The sequence below is a fragment of the Emiliania huxleyi genome, assembly GCF_000372725.1.
Source record: "Emiliania huxleyi CCMP1516 unplaced genomic scaffold EMIHUscaffold_397, whole genome shotgun sequence".
NCBI classification, from domain to species: domain Eukaryota; phylum Haptophyta; order Isochrysidales; family Noelaerhabdaceae; genus Emiliania; species Emiliania huxleyi.
The window spans coordinates 30260-54653 of NW_005198989.1; the positions used below are offsets into that span (position 1 = coordinate 30260).

Consider the following 24394-nt stretch of genomic DNA (forward strand, 5'->3'; position numbering starts at 1 on the left):
AGTGAGACAGAGCCCCTAGATTCCATTCGAATTTTCTCCTTCTTGATTCCGTGGTTCGACCCCAATTTTTTGGCGTCTAAGGGCATATCTCCTGCGCCGTCGGCGCGCCGCTAGTTCGAAATAAGCTTTTGCCGCTACAGCACGATGAAGCGGCGCCTCTCCAGCAGCACCCCAATTCCTTCCCTCGGGCCGGCGGGCGCCATTCGTGTGCCCGGCGGGCGCCACAGGGTCCGCAGCAACCTGCCGGCACGCCCGAGCGGTGGCTCGCAGCGCGGCCCGGCCCGGCTGCGCCGCCTCCTCGCCGCCGACCGCTGAGCGTCGAGCCGGTGTCGCCGGTGTGTGCCTCCCGCCAGGGTGGTTGGCCAACCAGCAGCGGCGCGATTTCTGCGAAATAGCAGCTACCCTGCCCCCCTGTACCCTCCCTCGCGGGGTCCTAGATGAAGAGCGCTGGAGAGCGCTGTAGAGCTCTCTATATATCTGGCGCGAGACGGACCGCCTCCGAGGTTCTCGCACGACACTGGGCACGGGACTGGCGCGCACTGGCACTAACACAGGTGTGGAGAAATGAACCTTACCTTACCTTACCCACTTCGCCACAGACGGTCCCGCGCCTCGCCGCTGAGCAAGTGTGTTCTTTTTTTGCTTGGCCGGCACTCATGACGGGGTTGGTAGGGTAGGTCTGGGCCCTCCCGTCGGGTTTTCCCCTCTCTTCACGCTGGAATTTTCACAGGACACAGCAGAAAAAGAAATTTTCCGTTGAAATCACGATGTCAACCCTCCCCAAGTTAGGTGATCTGGTGTTTGTAGGGCTTGAGAGTGGCCTGCCATGTCACAGGAAGGACTTGGTTGCAGGAGAGTACCACCAGCCATCACTTTAGTTCCTTTGCCCCACGTACGGCTTTACGATCGGTCTTCACTCATACTAGCACCCCACCCCTTGTTTCTAGCAGGGGACGAAGCTCTGAGAGCCCAGCGACGCGTGTCGGAGGAGTCCGGTCCGCCCGCGCGCGGGTGCAGTAAAGTCAACGCAGTAAAGTCAGATTGACGGCGACGGATGCACCTCCAGCGGCTCGAGCCGTCCCTCTGCCGCTTCTCCGCTCTGCTGGCAGCTCGCGAGCCTCCACATCGCCTCTGGCTGGAACAGGCCGCCGTACCGGCCGCCAAACGGGTTGGAGCCGATCCAACGGTGGAGACCGTAGTAGGCGAGCGCCTGGGATCCGAGACACGGTGAATCACGGTGGTGAGCGGCTGGCAGGAGGAGGGGGGGAGAGAGAAAGGTGCTGTTTGTTTGTGCTGGCAGGAGCGGACGGCAGAAAGTGCGAGGCGCCTCGAGCGGGTTGGCCGGAAACAGGTTCAGGAAGGGAATCGCGATCATGTAGCACACGAGTGCACTCTCGAGAGCGTTGCACGCGCGGACGATGCCGTCGCGCCGCTCACGCTCGAGGCCAATCCGGTACTCATCCGACATCTGGCAGCAGCCACGCCGCTTGATGTCCGCCTGGTGCTGCGGCAGGCGGGTCAGCTGCTGCACCAGCGTGTCGTAGTAGCCTCCGGCGCGGTTGTGGGAGAGGCGGCGGTACAGCGGCATGAAGACGGGCACCGGCAGCAGGAGAAAGAGGAGCGAGCCGGCGACCGGGACCAGCCGCACCAGGGAGAGGAAAAAGTAGAGGCCCGAGCCGACACAGGCCTGATAGTGGCGCAGCGCGCTCGACGAGGCGGACACTGCCTCCAGTGGCCGGCTGAGGCTGCCACACCACGTCGGAGGCACTTTCGCGTCGCCCCAAGCGAGTAATGAGGCGCAGCGGCCGCAGCCGTCCTCCTCTGCTTGCGGCGCTGGCACCAGCTTTGCTCGCTGGCCAGCTAGATACGCAGGCGATGGCGGCGGCACACTTGGACGGGCCATGTAGGTTCTCGAGGTGGCAAAGATCAGCCGCGCGCCAGCCGCGTTCAAGAAGGCGCGAGACACACGTTCACAGCACGTTCTTTTTTTGCGTTAGTGCCAGTGCGCGCCAGTCCCGTGCCCAGTGTTGTGCGAGGGAGTTTTGTTGTAAAATTATTTTTTTTGGATTCCTTTGCGAAGGGTAGCGAGGATTGGTGTCACGCGATCCACGCAGGCGTGTTTTCTGACGGCCGACCGTCAGTGCACGGAGTTAGTTGCCCCTTCTCCGACTGCCCCGGCTAGTTCACGAGTTTCGCGGGAGTGACCCCATGCGTCAAACCCGAGACCTAGCGCGGGTGGGTTGGAGGGCTCGCCCCGTTCCTCCCCATCGGGCCGCATGAGCGGCCACGCCTCGCAGATTCGTTTTTCGCGCCTGGGTCAGGCGCGCGGGGCATCCCCCGGGTCGCTCGACCAGCGATCCGAAGAGTGGCCGCTATGCGAAGGAAAGAGAGGGGCCCTCGGGGTACGCCTCGTCCGGCCCCCTCCGAGGGGGGAAGGGAATTGCGGGGTCCCCACGGGCGCCTCAGTTCGGCCCTCCCGAGGGGGGGAGGGGAGCAAGGGGGTGGGGGGATCGGGGCGGGGGGGAGGGGTCTCAGGTTTCGTGAGGCTAATACTTGCCCTTTCGGGGAGGGGCCTCAGGAAAGGCGAGTCCAGCTCAACCCTACGTCTTCCCCTCCTCCCTCGAGGCAGCGAGTAGGCAGCGAGGGGAGGTCTCGAGCGCCTATATGAAGGTGTGTGAGATGGTGATGGGAATGGGTGGTCGGGCGGGCGGGCGGGCGGGCGGGCAAGCGGGGAGAGGCGGGGGGGCGGGGCGGAGCGGGCGGGCGGGGTGATCGGAGAAATTGTAGCCACAATCAGCAGCAGCGGAGCAGCAGCAGCAGCAGCAGCAGCTGCAGCAGCTAGCAGCAGCCTGCCGCAGATTGCTGCCGTTGTCAGCGCCGCGAACCGCCGCCGCGCCGCCGCGCCGCCGCCGCCTGCGCTCGCCGCCGCCTCGTAGACGACTCCTCCCGGGGGCAATCCCGCTTTGGCTTTCACAGGAAATAAAAGAAACACGCAGAATTTCTCGTCTACCTGCACAAAGATCGCAAGGGCGGGGGCCTGTTCCCTTTTACCCATCTCACAGTAGAGAGGTGTCCGTTTTTATTTATTTATTTATTTCTCGTCTACCAAATGGTCTACCGTCTACCCGGTCTACCGGTAGACGGTACGTAGGGGCCCACAGCGCCCCAAAATCCAGCAGTGTGGGATTTCGCGCAATCGCTTGACTCTGAAAAGCTCGCTATGTACCTTTCTGAGCGCTGTGGTCGCCGCAGACTGGCTCCAACTTGACGGCGGCATGGAGGCATGCATGCCTCCATGCCGCCGTCAAGTCGAAATCGACATACAGCTCGATGGTTTGCCCGAAAAGGTACATAGCGGCGTTTTGGGCGACAACAGCGCTGCGACCGCGAAGTGGCGGTGGACATGCTCCCATGTTGCCGACGCGGCGCCGGAGTGGCAGGCGCTGCTCGCCGCGACCACGACGGCTACTCCGCTGCTCCGGGCCGACCCGTCCTACCCGACGGTGGCACTCTTCCACGTCTCGCTCACGCTGAGAAAAATTCTGAAACGGCGTGCAGCATAGTCGCCGACGAGTCGGTCCGCGTGCCTCCCCGTGTCGCGCATCGTTCTCACCCATCCATAAACTCACTTTGGCCTCACTAAAGCGATGCCTCAATCCTGAATCCTCAGATTTTAGATTAGGACGCTGTGGGCCCTCTAACGGTAGACGGGCCACCCCTCAGGGTAAGCGCCTAGCGCCACCTGGCACCTCGCGCCGTGCCCAGCCGCGTGTGCGATCGCCCACGGATCCGGGGCGGGGGATAGGAGCCCGAAACGTCCACGCAAGTATGCTCGGCGGCTCGTCAGAATGGTTTTTCAAGCGTTGTGTCATCCGGTGCGCGGCAGCGCGGGAGGTCTAAAGGGTGTGGATGCTGGGTTGACGGAAATCGGAGGAAGCGACCCACTTCGCCACAGACGGTCCCGCGCCTCGCCGCTATGACGGGGACACACCCCGCACCGTCCGCTGTGTCCCCGTCTTTGTCCGGAGTGAAAAGTCCAACGCGCTCGTCGGTGACGGCTTCCTCCAACCTGCGCCGCGCTCGGCGAACCTCGACAGCGCCTTCGGTGGCATGCACCTCTTTGCGACAGAAGCCTGGAGAGCAGCTCCTCTGCTGCTCACACACTCTGCACAGTTGACACAGCCTACTGTGCGGCTGCCACAGCTGTGACAGCGATGGGCTCGCCCTCACTGGCCCTCAGTCACTTGTGCTGCGGCTTGTGTGAGCGACACTGCTCGGCGACTGCCGGCACACTGTGAGACCATGGGTGTGAGGTAAAACCACGCTACCAGCGCTTGGTCACATCGGCCCCGAGGTCAGATCCATCTACTCTGTTGATGACAAGACTTGTCTACCGGCTGGAGCCGAGCAGGAGGGCCCGGCGCACAACCCCCTGTGGTCAACTCACCCTCCACACCCCGTACGTGCGCGCGTGCGTGCCTGAGCCCCTGTGCGCTGTGGCCGCGGTGCGCGGATCTCGCGATTGTGGATGTGTTTCGTGCAAAACCCACCCTTCGTCAAGATCCTCGCCGCGCACTCGACACATTCGTCTCAGACCCTGCAGTTGGCCCTGCTGCTGCTCGTCTCCAGTCCTGCAGATGCGGCGAGAAGCGGCGCGCGACGTCGGCCAACACGGCGCAGAGCAGGGAGGACGCGTGGCGCGCGTCGTCTGCGCTGCGCGCCTCGGCCAGCTCGTACAGGAACCACGGCCGGTAGAGCTCGAGCACGCGCATCATCTGCGCGTGGCGGCCCTCCGCCTCGGCGACGAGGGCTGGCAGCTCGCGCCACTGCGCCTCGGGGAGACGGAGGAAGGAGGCCGCCGGTGTCGCGCCGATGAGCCCGCCTACCCTCGGGCCGCCTCGCCTCATCTCGGGGGAGCTGAAGGGCGCCGCTGTCGACGCGCCGAGCAGCCCGCCGGAGCGAGAGAGCAGCCTTAGCCCGCCACCCGCGCCGCTGAGATTGGACACCGGGGCCAGACCGACGTCACGCCGCCTCGACGCGCCCGTCCCCGCCGCCGACGCGCCCGTCCCCGCCGCCGACGCGCCCGTCCTCGTCCCCGCCGCTCCCGAGCCCGCCACCGCCGCCTCCGCCTCCGCCTCCGCCGCCTCCGCCTCCGCCTCCGCCTCCTCCGCCTCCGCCTCCGCCTCCGCCTCCTCCGCCCCGCCCCGTGTGCGTGGCTCTGCCTTCGCCTCCTCCGACTGTCCCACGAAGGGGAGGGCGAGCCTAGAAGACGTCCAAAGAAGGTGCGACGGGAAGGCTCGCCTCCTCCGACTGCCCCACGGATAGGGAGGGAGAGCCCGTCGGCGAGCAGGATCGGGATGCACTTAGCGGCGACCGCCTCGAAGAGACGCCGCGTCGACGGCGTCCGCCCCGCCGGCACGACGCAGAAGCGGCACGTCCTCAGCCGCTGCCGTGCTGCGCACGCCGCCGCGCGGCGGCGTCTGTCGTGTGCCGGTGCGCTCGAGCGGCCGGTGGGGCGGAGGTGCGCTCCGGGGACGCGGCGGAGGGGGGAGGAGGGGGCGAGGAGCGCCTCGCGCAGCCGCGTGCTCGGCGTCGCCTCGAGGCAGACGGAGCGGCGCTTGCTGCCCGCCGTGACGGCGTCGTCCTGCGGCAGCCACGGCACAAAGTGCGGCACGCGCACCTCCTTCCTCTGCCACCGGCCGGCGGCCAGCCCTGCGAACGGCTGGCTCTGCGCCCCTCGGTCGGGGTCTGCACGCAAGTGGATCGCCTGGAGGCGGATGGCGTCGGCGAGCAAGGGAAGCGCCTCGCCAAAGAGCAGCTCCATCGGGCGGCCAGACGAGAGGAGGAACATGTGGTCCCGCCCTCCCGACCGCCTGTAGTACGGCGACGCCTCGAGCTGCCGCCGCAGAGTGGCGATGAGCGCTGCGCGGGCGGACTGGTTCTTCTGGCCGAGGGCGAGCCGCGAGTAGAAAGGGACGAAGAAGAAGTCCGCCGACTCTGGTGACGCGGTGGCAAAGGGCGACGCGAGCAGAGCGCGGTGGAAGGCGAACTCGGAGAGGAACTGCGAGCGAGGGTGCCAGATGTCCAGGAACGAAGCCGAAGAGCGGCTGCCGAGGAGCTGCCGGTGGAGCGTGTCGAGCCAGCGGTAGACGTACACGAGCGGGCGGCTGCCGCGAGCCGCGAGCCGCTCGCCACACACACCGCTCCAGCTCCTGCCACCTGCAGCGACGCTCAGAGACGGCTCACCGAACAGCTGCGAGACGGGCCACCGCACCGCTGATCCGCACCGCTGGTGCTCGGGCCGCCATGCGCCGCCGGCCCCGCGCGCGTCGGCGCCGCGCGGGGAAGCGACCTCGACCCGAGCGCCTGACAGCGGCGCGAGACCTCGCCGAGGTGAGGCAAGAGCCATGGCGGCCGTCTCAGCCATCAGGCAAGACGCACCGCTGCAAGGCCTGGGCAGCGGCCATGCGTCCGGTTGCCGAGGCGGCCTGCCGCCTGCACGATCGCCGCCGTCTCGTTGGGCGCGCACCAGCGGGAGAGCGCGTCCGCCTCGGCATCGCCCAGCGCGGCGGACGACGCGTTGGCCTGTCCGCCGCCGCACCGCCGCCGCCTCCCGTCGCCGCTCGCTCTGCCGACGAGGGCGGGCTCTGCGAAGCGCTGCTGCGCGTCGAAGAGGAAGGCGCCCTTCTGCGCCTCGGTCTCGTCCTGGGAGGGCCGGCCGACGACCGAGGCCAACACAAGTGCGCCGCCGATGAGCGCAAGCGGACGGAGGAGCGGCGTGAGGCCGTCGACAAACGTGGTGAGCCGCTCCTCCTCAGAGCTGCGCGGATTGGGCATGGTGGAGCACCACCCTCGTTAGTCTGCAGAGGGCAGTGCACTGCACGCCGCGGCGGAGGCAATGAAGGCGGAGGAGCTTCCCCAGCCGACCCGCTGTGAACCTCGAGGGGGCCTCGGTCTCGCGGAGCGCACAGTTTGAGCGACTGTAGCTGCAGACGCTCACGCCGCTCCTCCCTGGGCCTCTTCTCACAGGAGCAGCTGTGAAGTGGCTAGACAGCGGACGAGTTCGACTTGCACAGGCGGAAGAAAGCGCGGCCGGAAATATTCGCTCCCATACCGCGTTGGTGCCCAGTCCGAGCCTGGCTGTTCTTCACCTTCCTACATACATACATACCAACCCTTTTCCTGGCTCACAAGCTAAAGATGTTCACGGGCCCCCACACGGAGGGTACTCTTTAGCTGTACTTGTCTAGGCAGGGGTTGCATACATACAGCAGATTCAGAGGTCGCAGCTCAAACACCACTCTTCCGGCAAGCGTCTCCTACCAACCAGTTGAAATGCAACTGATACATCCACGCGTGCATGTGCTTTGCCTGCAGGGTATCTTTAACCGAGCCCTCCGAGCCCTCCACACCCCTCCACACCCCTCCGACCCCTCCGACCCCTCCGACCCCTCCGACCCCTCCGACCCCTCCGACCCCTCCGACTCCTCCGACCCCTCCGACCCCTCCACACCCCTCCGCGAGCCCTCCGAGCCCCCCGAGCCCTCCGACCCCTCCGACCCCTCCGACCCCTCCGAGCCCTCCGAGCCCTCCGAGCCCCCCGAGCCCGGCTCGGTGGCTCGCCCCTCCGAGCCCTCCGGGCACTCCATCCCTCATGAGCCCTCCCGAGCCCTCCCGAGCCCTCCAGCGCCACCCTCGTGCCTCTCTGCCCTCCGACGCTCCGAGCCCTCCGAGCCCTCCGAGCTCTCCACCCCTCCCGAGCCCCACCCCTCGCGCTAGGGACCCTCTTGCCGGAACACCCTCCGAGCCCTCCAAGCCCCCCGAGCCCTCCAGACCCCTCCATCCGCACAGCCCCTCCGGCCCCTCTAGCCCCCTCCGACCCCTCCAGCCCTCTCTAGCCCACTGGACCCCTCCTACGCCTCGCTTTTGGCCAGCCCTCCAAGCCCCCACCCCTCCTGGGCCCTGCCGCCTGACACCTCTATCGGTGGAGGGCTTTAGGTCACGGTCCACACTCCCGCCCTCCCGACCCCTCCACACCCCTACAGCGGCACCCCTACCCCTCCCGCCGTTTTAGGGCTTGCTGACCCGCACTCCCGGACACCGCCCGGGCACAGACCCCCTACCCGTCGGACAATGCCTGGACCCCTCACAGAGCGGCCCACACACAGATCACGCATCGGCAGATTTGACACCTGGTTCAGGCGTAGACAGCACACACTGGTCACAGTTGCATAGCCCTGCCGGGGGGGACGAGTTCGCAAGGTTAATATTAAAGAATACAAAGTGGTGACAACCACTGAGTTCTCAGTGGACGACGAGCGTCGACTGAACAGAAGAGCGTCCCCACGACGCCTCGGTGCCACCCACCGGGTGTGACCATCCGGATCAATCTGCCGCGCCCTCCGTACGCAGCAGTCCCCGCGATGGCCCACAGTCCGCCGTCACCAAGTTGAACCCCCTCCCCCCCCGTCCTCTCTCTCTCTCTTGGGGGAGCGGAGTCTTTTCCCCCTCACTTCAAATTCTTTGTCAAGTGAGCCGGTGTGCCAGTCCGCGCCACTTTCCCGCGCAGCCTCGTCTCCATCGGCAGCTTCGCCTTCGCCGACTGCTCCTCGCTCGTCTCCATCGACCTACCCGCCAGCCTCACCTCCATCGGCAGCAGCGCCTTCTATGGCTGCTCCTCCCTCACCTCCGTCACCCTCCCCGCCGGCCTCCCTCGCCTCCGTCACCTTCCCTGCCGGCCTCACCTCCATCGGCGACGGCGCCTTCGACCGCTGCTCCGCCCTGTCCCGCGTCACTTTCCCCGCTGGCCTCACCTCCATCGGCAGCGGCGCCTTCGCCCGCTGCTCCTCCCTCTCCTCCGTCACCTTCCCCGCCGGCCTCACCTCCATCGGCAACCACGCCTTCCTCGGCTGCTCCGCCCTCGCCTCCGTCACCTTCCCCGCCGGCCTCACCTCCATCGGCAGCAGCGCCTTCTATGGCTGCTCCGCCCTCACCCGCGTCACCTTCCCCGCCGGCCTCGTCTCCATCCGCAGCTACGCCTTCGCCCGCTGCTCCTCCCTCTCCTCCGTCACCTTCCCCGCCGGCCTCACCTCCATCGGCGACGGCGCCTTCGACCGCTGCTCCTCCCTCGCCTCCGTCACCTTCCCTGCCGGCCTCACCTCCATCGGCGACGGCGCCTTCGACCGCTGCTCCGCCCTGTCCCGCGTCACTTTCCCCGCTGGCCTCACCTCCATCGGCAGCGGCGCCTTCGCCCGCTGCTCCTCCCTGACCCGCGTCACCGTGCCAGACACTGCCACCATCCCCACCTTCTTCCCTCCCGCCACCACCGTTCTCCGCCTCCCTCCCAAGAGGATGCGCGACCTGCAGCGCTGGTACGAGGCGGTGGACGGGGCTCTGGCCTACAAGCGCTGCCGCCCCCTCCTCTACAGCTGGCTAGAGCGGGCCCAGACCAGGCTCGGCTCTTACGGCCCAGACGGCGCGGCGCGCCAGCGCGACCTCGAGGAGTTCGAGGGCGATTTTGGGCTGCTTCGTGTAGAGTGACAGGCGTGATTGAAATGTGACAAGCGTGATTGAAATCGCTGTGACTTACAGCTGAGTGGTGCGATAGTGCACGCTCCGAGGCGCGAGGGGTGGCTGGGACCGACCGGGTTTCTTTACTAGAGCACTTGGGCTAGTGCCATTTCACTGATCACTCTGACACGCTAATCCAAGGTAAGGAACTAAGGTAAGGGGTAAGGTAAATTTCTCCACACACGCACAAGTGGTGGGGCAAGGGGGGGCGACCCTCGCATGACGCATCTCCACACCCGCGGACACGGGCAGTAGGAGCCCCACGGCATTCAAAGTGCAAGCACTAGCCCGGTGCACGTGGGTGAGCAGCCTGCCCCTCCCTCCCGACAAACCAACCCTCCCGCACACACACAATCGCACTCTGGCCATCGAATGACTCCGAATGCGCTAATCTTGAACCTGCTGTGAACCAGTCTTATTGAAAGCTTGTTGGTTGTTTGGAGGTGTTGATTTGTGCAAAAATGTGTGTCAGAGAGCGCTAGATGGCAAAATTTTCTTCGCCTCCGGCGGGGCCGCTCGATTGACCCCCCAATCTTGCTGTCCCTCAATCGCCACCCGCCAGATGTACTGCCCTCGCCCACCCAATACTCTCACCCTCCTAACCCGGACAGTCCAGGTACAGGAAAAGCGGGGAGCGGGGCCCGATCCAAGGAGCACCCCGTCGGCCCGGGAGGGCTGTGAATTTCGGCGCGGGCGGAAGGCTGCCTGCAGACGCTCAGCCCCCGGCTGAGCTGCCGAATCCTCCCGGCTAATCCCCTGACCTGCCGCCTGAAACGGGACAACATTACACCACCTCACACACACTCCCCCCTCAGGGCTAAGCAGTGCGCAAGTCCACCCGAACTCTAGGCGAGGCGTCGACCACTCCTTCGGAATAGCTCTGTCAGTGGCTGCACTAGACGCCCAGTGATGGCGCGCGGCGCGGGCGGATGACTGGAAGAGAAAATGCGGAGATGCTAGCTCGCAGGTAGATGTGCTCAGCCAAGGGTAGGGGATGAGGGGAATGTGTCAGTGTGAGGGGTGCACCAACCGCAGAGCGTTGTGTTTTGCCTTTGAAAACTGAACAGTTTTTTCACGAAGCACTGGCACAGCAACACATTTCACCAATGTCTCATGCGAATCGTTCTTCACTACGTCGTCTCTCTGTGGAGGACCGGGCGGCCCCGGTCTCTCTTCTCTTCTCACTCACTCAGCTCTTCGTCCCGCCCGTGCGGCTGCCGCCGGTTACCCCGGGGCCACCATTCTGTGCATGCAACTGCTGGGACAAGGCGGCGAGATGGTGGCGGCGGCGAGGGAGGCGGCGGAGAGGGAGGCGACGGCGAGGGGGGTGGCGGGGGAGGCGTTGGCGGGGGCGTCGGCGCACACCTTCGTTGCCCGCGATATTGTCCAGGCCGGTCGGGTTCTTGCCGTCCCACGCGACGAGGCCCTCGAAGATGAAGTCGTTGGTGACAAACTCGTTCGGCCGGTAGTCGTGCGGGCTGCGCGCGCGGGGGGGGGGGGGGGGGGGGGGAGCTCACTGAGGTGGACGTGGGAGGTTGGAGCGCGCCGCATAGCCATCATCAATCCATCCCGCTACGTAGCTACGTATAGCGCCGCGGCGGCGCGGGCGCACTTCAACGCGCCAATGTCGTCGCCGGTGGAGAAGAAGCCATTCTGTGTCTGAACCGAGACGACGAGTTTGGACGGCGGGGTGGCGGCGGCGCCCGACAAGACGGTCAGCATCTGCCTTTGGTGATTGCTCAAAGGGAGCGTGTCGCGAGCGTTTTCTGTGCTCGAAGCTGCACCGCAGAGGCCGCGTCAGCTCGTCTCTCACCTCCTCCGACAGCTGACCCCAAGCCCCCCCTGGGGCCCTCCGGCCTCGGCCTTCCGGCTCGCCGGCGGGCCCGTTATCGTACTGCGGCCCCTCCCCTCCCCCAGCTCCTCCTTCCGGGTACTCTAGCCTCCGGCGGGGTGGTCCCGGACCCCCCAGGTTATTCCGAGCGGGTCCATACGGTGGCGGCCCCGCCGGCGGCAGGGGTGGAGGCGGTAGCAGGGGCGGCGGGTACGGTGGCGGCCCTCGCGGCCCAAACGCCTGGTGTGGAGCCGCTGGGGCGGCCCCACGACCCTGCAGCCGTTCCAGTGGCGGGGGCGGAAATGGCAGTGTGGGTGGCGGAAACGATGGCGGCACTGGCGGCTGCACCGCCTGGTGTGGGGCCTCAGGGGCGGCTCCTCGACCCAGCGGTCGCTCCAACGGCGGGGGCGGAGGCGGTGGTGGTGGGGGCGGGCCTGGTGGCGGTGCCGGCCGCCGCAACTCCTGGGGCGGGGCCTCGGGGGATGCCCCCTGCCCCTGCGGCCGTTCCTCCAAGCCGAGACTTTCCTCGTTGATGAGCGTTCGTCGCGCACCTTCGACATGGCTGAACCGTCAACCAGCGCGCTGCTGACGGGCAGCCGGCACGTTGAAGGCGTCGCCCTCATCACCTCCGCTGCACTTCTCTTCGGCATCCTCGCGGCTGTTGTTAAGTCGGTAAGCCAACGCCACAGATGCAGCAGACACCTCCCGCAATGAAAGGCCTCTCTGAGGACCGCACTGACTGCCGTCTGCCACAGCCCGATCACCGATCCTGCTCCGCTGCCAGGTCGCGCTGCCCACTCTGCTCAAGATGCAGATCCGCTCTCTGCTTGAGTGGCTGATCTGCCTCGCCGCCGCCGCCTTCTGCCGCGAGACGCGCCGAAGAGGCGGAGACACTGGCGCGGCGATGCGCGTCTACGACAACAGCGGGGCGGAGGCTCGGCCGTCGACCTTTGCCAAGTGTGGCGGCGGCGAGGGCGGCGAGAGGGAGGCCTGGGCGAAGCTGCTATTTGGGCCGCGGGAGCTGTCTGGTTGGTTGGTGCTGCGCGCTTTTCTCTACTGGGTCTTCCTCTGCTGCTGGTGAGCTGGCGCTGGAGGCGATGGTGAACGGAACTTTCTCGGAGCCTTCTCGGAACCTTCCTTTGTAGGTGGCTGGCGCTGGAGGCGATGCCCCTCGGCGATGCGACGACGGTCGTCTACATCGCGCCCGTCTTCACAGCGCTGTTCGCGCGCCTATTCTTGGCGGAGCGCACGGGCGCCTAGAAGCGGAAGATCTCCCATATCTCCAAAAGTATCTCCCCATATCTCGTGCCCTAGAAGCGGAAGACGGTGGTCATGCATTCCAACTAGTGCTCGAGAGGACACTTCCGCTGCATTCGGCCGTACTCAGTTGTGTCCGCTCTACTCGTTCCGCTCTACTCGTACCCTCAAACACACGCGACACAGACACACACACACACACACACACACACACACACACACACACACACACACACACACACACACACACACACACACACACACACACACACACACACACACACACACTCACACACACACACACTCACACACACACACGCACACACACACACACACACACACACACACACACACCGCTCACCCACGCGCACTGGGCCTTGCACTTTGAATGCCGTGGGGCTCCTGTCGTCAGACGTGGAGACGCGAGGGACTAGCCTGGCCCTTGCCCCACCACCTCGTGTGTGTGGAGAAGTTTACCTGACCTTACCTTACCTTATCCGTAGGCATGCACGCCTACTTCGCGCTGGTGGTGCTCATCGACGCCGCCGGCCTCCTCCTCCTCACCCGCCCCTCCTTCCTTCCCTGCCCACCCCGCATCTGCGCAGCTGCCAGCGACGCCGCCGCCACCGCCTCCGCCCCCTCCGCCGCCACTGCTACCGCCACCGCCGCCGCCGCAACGGAGTACGCCTATGGCGCCGGCGCCGCCCTCGTCGCAGCCGTCGTCGCCGGCTTGCTTCCTGTCTGCACCAACAAGTCTGGCGGGGCGCCGTGGACGGCCGTGAACCACGTGAGCTGTGTCTTCTCGGCTTTTGTCTTCACCCCGCTCGCGCTGGTGGGGTGGGTCGACGCCCGAGGTACACGGAGCCTTCTCGGAGCCTTCTCGGAACCGTTCTCGGAGCCTGCCTGCAGGTGGGTCGTCGCCGACGCAGGCACGCGGAGACCGACCGAACAAATAGAGAGACGGCCAGACACGCTGCATGACGAGATCACTTTTGGGACACGCCGCATGAGGAGATCTACTTTTGGCCCCATTTCTTTCTTCTTTGCTCCAGGCGCCGCCGGTCAGCTGGCGGACGGCGTGGCTGCGCTGCGCTCGCCGCTGCAGTGGGCTCTCCTCGCCGCCATCTCCGCGGTGTCGTCCGCAGGACTGGCGCTGCAGACCCTCGGCTACCAGCGCGTGCGAGGCCCTAGAAGCAGAATCTCCCATATCTCCCCATATCTCGGGCCTAGAAGCAGACTCCGTCTTCTTGTACCCCAACCCGCACTCGAGAGGACACGGACTCCACTGTATTCGCGCGTATTCGGCCTCGCCCGTAGTCGGCCTCGGCCGTATTCGGCCGTATTCGACTGTATGCACTGTGTCCTCGCACCCCCCGTACTCACGCGGTGCTATGACTACACTGCAAAAGACCGGTCTTCCCGAGGTCGGCGTACTCACACAAAGGCACACAGTCCCGGCCCCGAACTCGCACGCCGGCACAGTGACAGTCAGACCTCCCCATATCTCCCCATATCTCCCCATATCTCGACACCCTCCAGCTCGTCCGCGAGCTCGAGGCCTTCTCACGCGTGAGAGAGCCTCAGCCCATGCTCCAGCTGGCTCTCAAGAGCGTGAGAGAGAGCACGCGTGCAATGCACCCATCGACAACACGCAGCACGGCGTCCCAGGGCGTTGGCGTGTTCACCAGGTGCGGGACGTCGCGATGCTACCACACCACCCACGGGACCGAACCCACACTGGATTCGAGACTCTGGAGGTATGGTACGCAGGTGCGGGACGTCGCGTCGGCCTCGCTGATGAACATCCTAGAGATCCCCTTCTCGTACGGGCTCCAGGCGCGCGCACCCCCCCCCCCCCCCCACCACACCGCTCACCCACGCGCACCGGGCCTTGCACTTTCAATGCCGTGGGGCTCCTGTCGTCTAGACGTGAGATGTTGTGTGTGTGTGTGGAGAAGCTTTGTTTACCTTACCCCTTCCCTTACCTCCAGGCGCTACTCTTCCACGAGCCTCTCGAGCCGCTCGGCCTCGGCGGCGTCGGCCTCATCGCGTGCGCGACGGTGCTCAACCTCACCGCGCGCGTGCGGCACTCGCGCGCGGACGCAGAGCGAGCGCAGCGGGAGAACTTGGTCTGTGTGTGATGGAGGAGGAGCAACGGCCATCGAGGAGGAGCAACGCACCTTGCGGATAGATAGAGGTGAAGAACGGCTGAGCCATCAGCATTTTGTACAAGCGGGGCTGGGAAGCCGTTTTCTTGTACGTGACACCTGACACAACATTCAACAAATATAAGTCCAGTATTGGACCCGGGTCCCAATATTCGTCCGGTCCACCATTCGGGTCCCATTTGCGATTGAAATGTCACTAAGTTCGTGCAGATGCATGTGCATTGTGATATGTGTGAGCTGCAGGCGTCTGGCGAAAGGACCGAACGAGGACCGCGACGGCGGCTCAAGCGGGAGGGAGCGGAGACGGTGGGCAGCGAGCGAAGTGGGTGAGACTGACGATGCTCCTTCGACTTAGGGAGCGGTTCAGCTGCTGGGCGGGCTTCAGGCTGGTGCTCACGCGAAAAGGAATCGACGCGATGTAGTACAAAGCATACAAGAGGAGGAGAAAAAAGAGGAGAGGCGCCAGTGATGACGATGCAGAAACTAGCGCAGACGAGAGCAGGGCAGAACCGGGGACTGGGGAGCCGGAGCAGACGGCATCGGCCACCGAGGGAACGCTGGGAAGAGGCACGAGGAGGGCGGCGACCTCGACCGACTATGGAGGACCCGTCGCCAGACGACGCAGGGCAGACGACGGGGAGGCGGAGCAAACGCGCAGGGCGAGACGAGGGAGGGAGCAGGACTTTGCGGAGAGATCAGTAGGAGGATGTACGACGAGATTAGGAGCAGCAGGGACCCGAGGGACCATGTGGAAGACGGCTAGTGCTAGTCCCCCATCCGGAGGACGACCCCGGCTAGTCGCCGACCACACCCACAAAGAACCCTGCACAAAGATCGCAAGGGCGGGGACCTGTTCCTTTTTACCCATCTCACAGTAGAGAGGTGTCCGTTTTTATTTATTTATTGGCGAAAGGACACAACACAAATGATCCAGCCCAAGCAGCAGCCCAAAACATATACACGTACAGGGACACACCTCACACGAGAAGTGAGATATAGTACAAGCTGCAGCACATGCACATGCACATGCACGTGCACACATACACATGCACATGCACACATGCACATGCGCACATGCACACATGCACACCTGCGCATGCGAGATGTCACGAAGGTACAACCAACAACCGAGGGGAAGCAGCGTGGCAAGGAGCAGAGCGCGACTGCAACGCTACACGAAGGCGCTGAAGTCGTCGCCCGCCATGCCGCAGCCCAGGTCCGGCCCTCGCTTCGCACCACCCTTGTCGTGCGAGGCGTCCGCAAACCCGTCGCTGCAGCCGTGGCCCTCCTCCACCGGCTCCGGCTCTGCCGTGCCTCCGGCGTGCGCCTTCTCCTCCTCCTCCGCCTCCTGCTGCCCTCGCTCGCCCGCGCGGTCAGCAGGTGCCCAGTTTCCCGTGCGGCGCGACGCTCGCCGCTCGCCACGCCCTCCTCGCTGCCCCGGCGTCGGCGGCAGCTCTGGCGGGTGGCGCAGGATGTACGCGCGCGCCATGCCAGCGCCGACAAGGGCATCGACCGCCTGCTCGTCCGCGGGAGGCACCGCGGCGAGGATGAGCGCCACTTCACCCTCGTACTTGGCCGGGCGGGGCGTCACACTGCAGCTGCACGCCTTGGAGAGGATGGAGCAGACCTCGTCGAGCGGCAAACCCGGGAACGCCCCTTCGACATGCACCCAGCCATGGCGCGCGCCCACACGCCCGCGGCCGCGGCCGACGTGATTGCGCTGCTGGCTGCTGACTTCGATCAGCGGAGGCAGGCCGGGGCACGCCCTGCCGTCGAGCTCGTGGGCGGCCTCCAGGCGCGCAGCCAAGAGGGACAAGACCTCCTTCAAGCCGATGCGCAGCGGCGCGCCCGAGAGCGTTGCGCAATCAGACACGTCGGGTGGCGGCGGTGGCGGGTTGGACCTGAGGCGACGCTGCAGCGACTTCGGCAGCGGCAGCTTTTGCCATCCGGACCGAAGCTCTATGGCGAGGCGATCGGGGTCCTCGGCGAGCGTCGGCTTCGCCTCTAGGACGTGGTCCACGATCTCGCCCCAAGCCGGCGCGAGATTGTTGGCACGGCACCAGAGCGCCTTGAGCCAGCCGGAGAGGGCGACGGCCTCGCTCAGCGCGTCGTTCGGAGAGGTGAGGCCGGCCTTTTCGATCGAGTGCATCAGATGCGCGCGCACCTCCTCGCTTGTGGCGAAAGCCCGCAGACCAAGAAAGCCACGCAGGTCAGCGGGCACACGCAGTCCCAGCTTGACGTCCGGCAGCGGGATGGCTTAGCGGGTTCGAGCCGTCACACATTGGCTGCCGGGGTGTGCCGAGGAGGGGCTGGGTGGGCGGTAAGCCGTCATTGCCCGGCGCTGCTTGCAGCGCTCTGGGTGGTAGTGGCGGCGCTCCAAGATGGGAAGAAAGAATTTAGACAAAACAACTCTCTCTCACAGCAGACAGGCTCGACACAGGTGCGAACTGGCGCGTGCTAGTACTATCACCGGCACACCAAGAAAGAATGTGTGAGCGAGCAAGAGGTTCCTAGGTTCCTCCTTTCCGCCACCCCCCCGCAAGGCGCGAGACACACCTGTACTCGAGTACTGTGTGCACAGCCTCTGGCAGCGCCCGGGGCTTCGCCCAGCACCACTCGCAACAGCTCTCGCGCGCCGCCGTCTGTGGCGACGCGCAAAACATCAACAACGCTGCTCGCAACATGCGTGTCGCGCACTCATTCATGACCGGTCTCAATGTCCCACCCGTAGGCCCGCGGGTAGTCTCAACCCATCCCCAGGGCCTCCAGGGCTCGCACCTCAACCTCTCACAGACCAGCGCACAGCGCCATAGGACGTATTTTCTTCTCAATAACAAGGCTGTGAATTCAGGGCTCGTTCAGGGGGAAGGTTTTTTTCCCCTATTGCGACGGTCAACCTCCTAGAACGATGATCGATGTGCTGCGAACCTGGTGGATGCGATCTGTTTATTGCCTGCCCAAGTGTATGTACAGCACCCAAGCACGTGCAAAGGGCCAAGCAGCTCTTTGTCACGACGACACACACCAGTCGACTCGCATCGGTTGCCTCCATGAACGGCGGAGCTATTCTCGCGCCCACACCACACACACACCTGGCTCCAACGTGGACACGCCCATAGCTGGGGACACTACTAGGTCACGCATGGCATCACAGAAGTTTTGTCTCTGGGCCCCGAAAGGCATCTCTAGCAGCGTCGTTACGCATGCCCCCTCCCCTCCTGGGCGCATGCACACACACACACGGTTTGCCCCCCCCCAACTGGCCCGGAGAACCTTAAGAATTCTTCTGAAAAACGGCGTTTTGGCCGCGGGGTACATCTCGGGGGGTCATCTTGGACTGGATGCTGAAGATTGCCTCGCTTCTGCTCGTCGCTCTGTCGGCGTCTGCCCTGCCGGTCCGTCGCTCCGCCCAGCCGCAGTTACTCACAGGCAGGCTGAGCCTACACGCATCACACGAGTGCGCAGGCAGAAACCGTCGACGACATCAACCCAAGCCCTCGCGGCCTCGCCTTTGCGCCCAAGCCCTCTCCTCCCGTGCCCGACGTGGTCGACGACCCCGCCTGGCTGATCGCCACCTCCGGCTTCTGCTCGAACCTCAACGTCGTGATGAAGGAGCGCGACGTCGAGGCGAGCGAGACGGAGGGCGATACCGCGGCCCACTTCATCGCCGACATCGCCTTCAACTACTACCCGCAGACGGCGGTCAAGTTCACCGATTTCCCGAACCACCTCGCAAAGGCCATCGAGGGCGACGCGGCAGAAGCGGACGCGCTGGTCTCGAGCGCATGGGACCACAAGAATATCGCGCTGCTCGAGCCGACGTCGACGTGCGGCGCTGACGAACACAACGACCAGGCTTGGGGCATCTCGGTCTTCAAGGTGAAGGAGCACCGCCACTGCACTGACGGCGAGACCGCGTGGGAGGGGCATCCCTGCGTCCACTACTCCGGCTACGTCTCGGCGGCTACGTCCAACTTTGTCAACGTGAATGAGGGGCGCTTCGTCTGCCAGCTGTTCGTCGACTCATGCTCAGTCTCATGCCTAAGTTATTGCACAACAGTACAGACTATGGTCACTTGCCTTGAAATGCCAGAAAATACGGCGGAATTCTTCAATACGTGACGTTGTACGTATACAGTACCGACGGCTCTTAGCGACTGCTCGTTCATCGCCGATCTTCGCGACGACGACGGCCACATCATCCTTGCCTGTACATTTGGGTTCTATGTACAAAGCTCCCTCGCACGACACTCACAAAAAATACTACTCACAAGCAACACATACAAATTAATACATAATAGCTGCCGGGGGCATCAAACCCCGCCTTGTGCGACACCGGCTCAACCGCGAGGTTGTGTTGCCATCTGAAGCAGCTCGCAGACCTCTCTCTCGCGCGCGACTAGGCGAGGAACTCGCAGAACCACACGCATGGGCGGCGCGACGGCTCACGGCTCGCCGGGGAATCCTTCAAGGGGTCGCGCTCGTCCCCCCCCCCCCCCCCCCGATGAAGCTCTACGCCGCGTGGTCATGACGACACCTGTCAAAAGTGATACCCGCAAAGTGAAGGAGTTCGCACACCCTGGAGGAGTCGACGAACAGCTGGCAGACAAAGCGCCCCTCATTCGCGTTCTGATGAAGTTGGACATCGCTTAGTTGCACGGAACCGCATTGTTGTTGCCATCCTTGCACTGGCCGCAACCTTTGATTTGCCCTGGGCACTGAGGCTGGCCGCAATAATTGCAGCAATGGAAGCCATAGGTCACAGCGTCCCATTCTTTGCATTGACGTGAGACTGAGTCGACGAACAGCTGGCAGACGAAGCGCCCCTCATTCACGTTGACAAAGTTGGACGTAGCCGCCGAGACGTAGCCGGAGTAGTGAACACACGGATGCCCCTCCCACGCGGTCTCGCCGTCAGTGCAGTGGCGGTGCTCCTTCACCTTGAAGACCGAGATGCCCCAAGCCTGGTCGTTGTGTTCGTCAGCGCCGCACGTCGACGTCGGCTCGAGCAGCGCGATATTCTTGTGGTCCCATGCGCTCGAGACCAGCGCGTCCGCTTCTGCCGCGTCGCCCTCGATGGCCTTTGCGAGGTGGTTCGGGAAATCGGTGAACTTGACCGCCGTCTGCGGGTAGTAGTTGAACTCGATGTCGGCGATGAAGTGGGCCGCGGTATCGCCCTCCGTCTCGCTCGCCTCGACGTCGCGCTCCTTCATCACGACGTTGAGGTTCGAGCAGAGGCCAGAAGTGGCGATCAGCCAGGCGGGGTCGTCGACCACGTCGGGAACGGGCACGGGAGGAACGTCCAGGCTCGCGGCCGGCGAGAAGGCGTACGATGGGACCAGGAGGAGAGCCGCGAAGCCGCGGCACAGTCCGACAAGGCCGGCAAGCAGCAGCCAGCGAAGACTCATGATGACGCCTTCCTGCGGCACAGCGACGACAGGTCGATTTGCGTTTCAGGCGTGTGCCGCGATTGATGCTCAGTGGCGCAGCGCTGCAAGGCATGCGTCGCGGCAGCTCGATGCATGCAAGCGCGCAGGGTGGTGAGAGCGTGTTGCGTGTGCGGCCGCGCAGCCGCAGGGCATCACAGGGAGGAGGGGCGGAGGAAGCCATCGCCTTCGCGGGTACCCGGGTACAGCGGAGCGTGTGACGATCACCCTAAGAGCTTGCACCCGTCTTTACCCACCCACGCCCGTGCGCGCGTATCTTAGCTAAGGTACGCGGCCACACGCGCTGGCGCGCACGGCAACCGGGACTTACACGCGCGACACGAGGGACTGTGTATCCTTGCCTGCCTCGGGGGAGAATAGCCGCCCTCACTCACCCGCTGCCGCGCATCGAGCTCGGCGGGGCTGATACGTGTCATTCTGTGCCGGCGCGTATCTTAGCCAAGATAGGAATTCCTCGCGCGCATCTCCCTCTTAACCCACCTCTAACATCACAATATGGAATTCCTACGCGGCCACACGTGCAGACGCGTATAGCGGTACTCGCGCCACACGTGCAGCCGCCTATCTTGGCCAAGATAGGCGGCTGCACTCGCAGCCGCGTACCGCGTGACATACACGCCCACGCACGGGGCGCGTTGTTCCCCTAGATAGGCGCCCACACGTGTAGCGGCGTATGTCAACATCCCTCTGTGCACGTGCCAGCGCGAGTCGCCTTCGCCGACGGGCCGTTTCACGCGCTCACGCCCGCCTGTGTTGGCCAAGTGCGACGGCGTACGGCGACGCTTTGGCCAGGTATTTAGCGCCTGCATGCGTGTTCCCCGACTAAATGGCACCCGCTGAGCGCTCCTCGCTCCTCGCTCCTCGCACCTCGCACCTCGCACCTCGCGGGTTCCCCAGACCCCGCCTCTGAGCTCTGTGGGGGCTGGAGGGCGCGCAAGTTCCAACTCTTTTTTTGGCAGGCTGATAGAGGGCAGAGAGTCAACACGAATAGACTTACGTACATGCACACGAAAGGGAAGGAGTCACGTTTACGTACTGATGGCGGGCGGGCAGCGCGCGCGCTCCTGGCGCGACATGTTAGTACGAGGTTGGAGCAAAAATGGCACAAATGGCGCGCACACACGGCATGCACAAAACGGCGCGCGCTCACCCCACGGCCGGTGACGCGACAACACCTGCTTCAACCTCTACACCACCACACATGGAAGAATGGAGATTGAAATACATTCGGACAAAGAAGAGGCGACGGGAGGAACCGGCGGAGGATGCAGTGACGAGACGTGACACACACACACACGCACACACGCACGCACGCACGCACACACACACACACACACACACACACACACACACACACACACACACACACACACACACACACACACACACACCGCTCACCCACGCGCACTGGGCCTTGCACTTTGAATGCCGTGGGGCTCATGCCCGTGACCCGACACCCACGTGTCCCGGGCGTGGAGATGCGAGGGTCGCCCCCCCTTGCCCCACCACCTCGTGTGTGTGGAGAAGTTTACCTTACCCTTACCTTACCTTACACCACCAGATCCCCGGCGCCCCGCCGGTGAGCGGCGCCGCTGGCTAGAATCCCCCCCCCCCCCCCCCCCCGACACCCACCCACCCACCAGGACAGCCGCAAGACCATGGGGCGTCAGCGCTACGCCGCCGGCCCGTCGCACGCCACAGAGTATTGCCCGGCGACGAAACGGCGCTGCACGGCCGCCGCGACCGAGGGGGTGGCGTCGGCGCCCGGCGTCGCGCGCAGCCCGGTCGGGTTGTCTCCGTCGCACGAGAAACTGACCTGCACGGTCGGCGGCGCGCTGAGCACGCCGCTGAAGACGGCGACGAAACGGTACGGCTGCGAGGGCGGCCGCGGCCGCAGCGCGGCCTCGCGCCATCGCAGCTGCTGCGTCGACCCTAGCCATTCGGCCGCCGGCTCGGAAGAAGCGAGGCCTGTTCACAGCAGACGCGCTGTGAATGGACGCCGTTCACACAAGGTGTGTCTGCAGCTGAAGCGGTGTGAACAAGCCTGTTGCGCCGGCCGCGCTGACGACGAGAGACACGTTCTGCAGCCCGCCTTTCAGTCCCGGGTGCGGGGCGACCAGCAGCTGCAGCCTCGCGGTGCCGTCGGCGCCGCTCCGCCACTCTGGCACAACCTTGAGCGGGATCGGCCTAATCAGCAGTTAGTTATGAACTGTCAAGAGGCCACTCGGGCACAACCTTGCGTGCGTGTGAGTGTGTATGTGTGTGTGGTAGCGTGTGTGTGTGTGTGTGCGTGTGTGTGTGTGCGTGTGTGTGTGCGTGTGTGTGTGTGCGTGTGTGTGTGCGTGTGTGTGTGCGGCCTGTCATGAATCGCCCCGCTGTGATGATGCCGGCTTCTCGGACAGCACGTGACGAAATGCCACACTCAATGCTACCAGCCTCCTCTGAGCCCCCATGCCGCCCCCACCGATGCCATCACGCAAGACTAACCCCCCCCCTTCTCCCCCCTCCCTCCCCCCCCTCCCCCCTCCCCGCACACACACCATTTCTTGGCATCTAGATGGAATTTGCCTCCAGCTCTGCACAGCGCTATACTTGAGCAGCGACGCCGGCGCGCCTGAATGAAGTCCATCGACTAGTGAGTCCGCGAACTCATCTGTACTTGAGCAGCGACGCCGGCGCGCCGAGGGACGGCGGCAGCTTCACCTTGTAGCTGCCGCCGCCGGCGCTCTGCAGCAGCGTGCCGTTCTCTCGCACCGCCGTCACCTAATCAGGGGGACGAAAGGGGATGAGCGGAGATATAGCCGAGCTGCAGCCGAGCTACGGCCGAGGTACCGCCGAGAGACCGCCGAGAGAGGGCCACAAGTACAGTGGATACACAGCCGAGATACGAGAGCGTGCAGACACCTTGTCGGCAGACCCGAGGGCGAGGGAGAAGGAGACGCCGCCCGGCGGCTGCGGCCGCCCGGAGAGCGGCAGCACGCGCACCTCGGTAGAGGCGAGGCACAGTCTGGCTAGGGACTGGGACACGCTCCCCGTGTGGGTGGAGGCTCATACGGCGGGACGACGGCCACACTGCAGCGAGGCAACACTTGTCGCTCTAGATAGACAAGCGAGGATCTGCGCCCTTAGAATAGACGCAATCTGGCTGCGGGCCGTGGGACGTGCCACGACCGACAGCGCGCGCACCTCCCCCGCCGTCGCGAACGATTCATACTCACTCTCTCGCAGAACTACTCGCCGTTCATCTGTTGCTCATCTTCTGCACCTCCCCCGCCGTCGCGAACTGGCGCATCTCGCGCCCCTCGAAGCGCGCGTCGACCCGCTCGATCACCTGCAGCTGGTAGCAGGCGCCGGCGGGCGGGGCCTGCGGGGCACGTCGAGGTGGGGGTCGAGGAAAGGTCGAGGAAAGGTCGAGGAAGGGTCGAGGAAAGGTCGAGGAAGGGTCGAGGGAGGGTCGAGGAAAGGTCGAGGAAAGGTCGAGGAAAGGTCGAGGAAAGGTCGAGGGAGGGTCGAGGAAAGGTCGAGGAAAGGTCGAGGGAGGGTCGAGGAAAGGTCGAGGGAGGGTCGAGGAAAGGTCGAGGAAAGGTCGAGGAAAGGTCGAGGAAAGGTCGAGGAAAGGTCGAGGAAAGGTCGAGGAAAGGTCGAGGGAGGGTCCAGGGAGGGTCGAGGGAGGGTCGAGGAAAGGTCGAGGAAAGGTCGAGGGAGGGTCGAGGAAAGGTCGAGGAAAGGTCGAGGGAGGGTCGAGGAAAGGTCGAGGAAAGGTCGAGGGAGGGTCGAGGAAAGGTCGAGGAAAGGTCGAGGAAAGGTCGAGGAAAGGTCGAGGAAAGGTCGAGGAAAGGTCGAGGAAAGGTCGAGGAAAGGTCGAGGAAAGGTCGAGGAAAGGTCGAGGAAAGGTCGAGGAAAGGTCGAGGAAAGGTCGAGGAAAGGTCGAGGGAGGGTCTAGGAAGGGTCTAGGCGGCGCCTGTAGTGCGGCGCGCGGCGACGGCGCGGCGTGGGAGCGGCCGCCACCGTGCAGTGCTGTGGTGGAGGCGGCAAGGAGCGGGAGCGAGGGCGGCGCAAGCGGCGTCGCCGTCTGAAGGGCCCGCCAACGGACGGCGAGGGGAAACCTTTGCCGAGGGGTC

At 64.7% G+C, this 24394-nt stretch overlaps 7 protein-coding genes across 7 annotated transcripts in view; 2 read left to right on the top strand and 5 right to left on the bottom strand.

Moving 5' to 3' along the window:
• The window catches only part of EMIHUDRAFT_243725 (hypothetical protein), a gene marked incomplete at both ends in the record, with an annotated part of 2272 nt that extends 2186 nt beyond the window's left edge, over positions 1-86 (bottom strand). The window contains one exon of the mRNA XM_005770938.1: positions 9-86. Within this exon, the coding sequence (XP_005770995.1) occupies positions 9-86 (78 nt within the window). The remainder of the gene's footprint in view (positions 1-8) is intronic.
• A 4289-nt stretch (positions 87-4375) lies between these two features.
• On the bottom strand, positions 4376-5386 carry EMIHUDRAFT_369837 (hypothetical protein; the record flags this gene model as incomplete). Its single annotated transcript, XM_005770939.1, has 3 exons — positions 4376-4882; positions 4955-5262; positions 5337-5386. Coding segments are annotated over 2 exons (202 nt in total), but the record flags the coding sequence as incomplete, so codon positions are not given.
• Positions 5387-6020: 634 nt separating this feature from the next.
• EMIHUDRAFT_445130 (hypothetical protein) lies at positions 6021-7004 on the bottom strand (the record flags this gene model as incomplete). The annotated part of the gene is made up of 3 exons (XM_005770940.1): positions 6442-7004; positions 6288-6366; positions 6021-6219 (listed from the first exon to the last, which is right to left on the bottom strand). Coding segments are annotated over exons 1-3 (672 nt in total), but the record flags the coding sequence as incomplete, so codon positions are not given.
• A 1663-nt stretch (positions 7005-8667) lies between these two features.
• On the top strand, positions 8668-9540 carry EMIHUDRAFT_75674 (hypothetical protein; the record flags this gene model as incomplete). The annotated part of the gene is made up of 1 exon (XM_005770941.1): positions 8668-9540. The coding sequence occupies one exon, from the start codon at positions 8668-8670 to the stop codon at positions 9538-9540; it is 873 nt and encodes a 290-aa protein (XP_005770998.1).
• A 2419-nt stretch (positions 9541-11959) lies between these two features.
• Positions 11960-14799, top strand: EMIHUDRAFT_243732 (hypothetical protein; the record flags this gene model as incomplete). The annotated part of the gene is made up of 8 exons (XM_005770942.1): positions 11960-12073; positions 12186-12478; positions 12547-12621; positions 13162-13184; positions 13375-13512; positions 13711-13835; positions 14198-14269; positions 14650-14799. The coding sequence occupies 8 exons, from the start codon at positions 11960-11962 to the stop codon at positions 14797-14799; spliced, it is 990 nt and encodes a 329-aa protein (XP_005770999.1).
• A 1198-nt stretch (positions 14800-15997) lies between these two features.
• Positions 15998-16975, bottom strand: EMIHUDRAFT_118394 (hypothetical protein; the record flags this gene model as incomplete). The annotated part of the gene is made up of 1 exon (XM_005770943.1): positions 15998-16975. One exon carries the CDS (start codon positions 16973-16975, stop codon positions 15998-16000), a length of 978 nt encoding a protein of 325 aa, XP_005771000.1.
• A 7304-nt stretch (positions 16976-24279) lies between these two features.
• Positions 24280-24394, bottom strand: part of EMIHUDRAFT_445131 (hypothetical protein) — a gene marked incomplete at both ends in the record, with an annotated part of 2954 nt that continues 2839 nt past the window's right edge. Inside the window, one exon of the mRNA XM_005770944.1 lies at positions 24280-24379. Coding sequence (XP_005771001.1) covers positions 24282-24379 — 98 coding nt within the window. The remainder of the gene's footprint in view (positions 24380-24394) is intronic.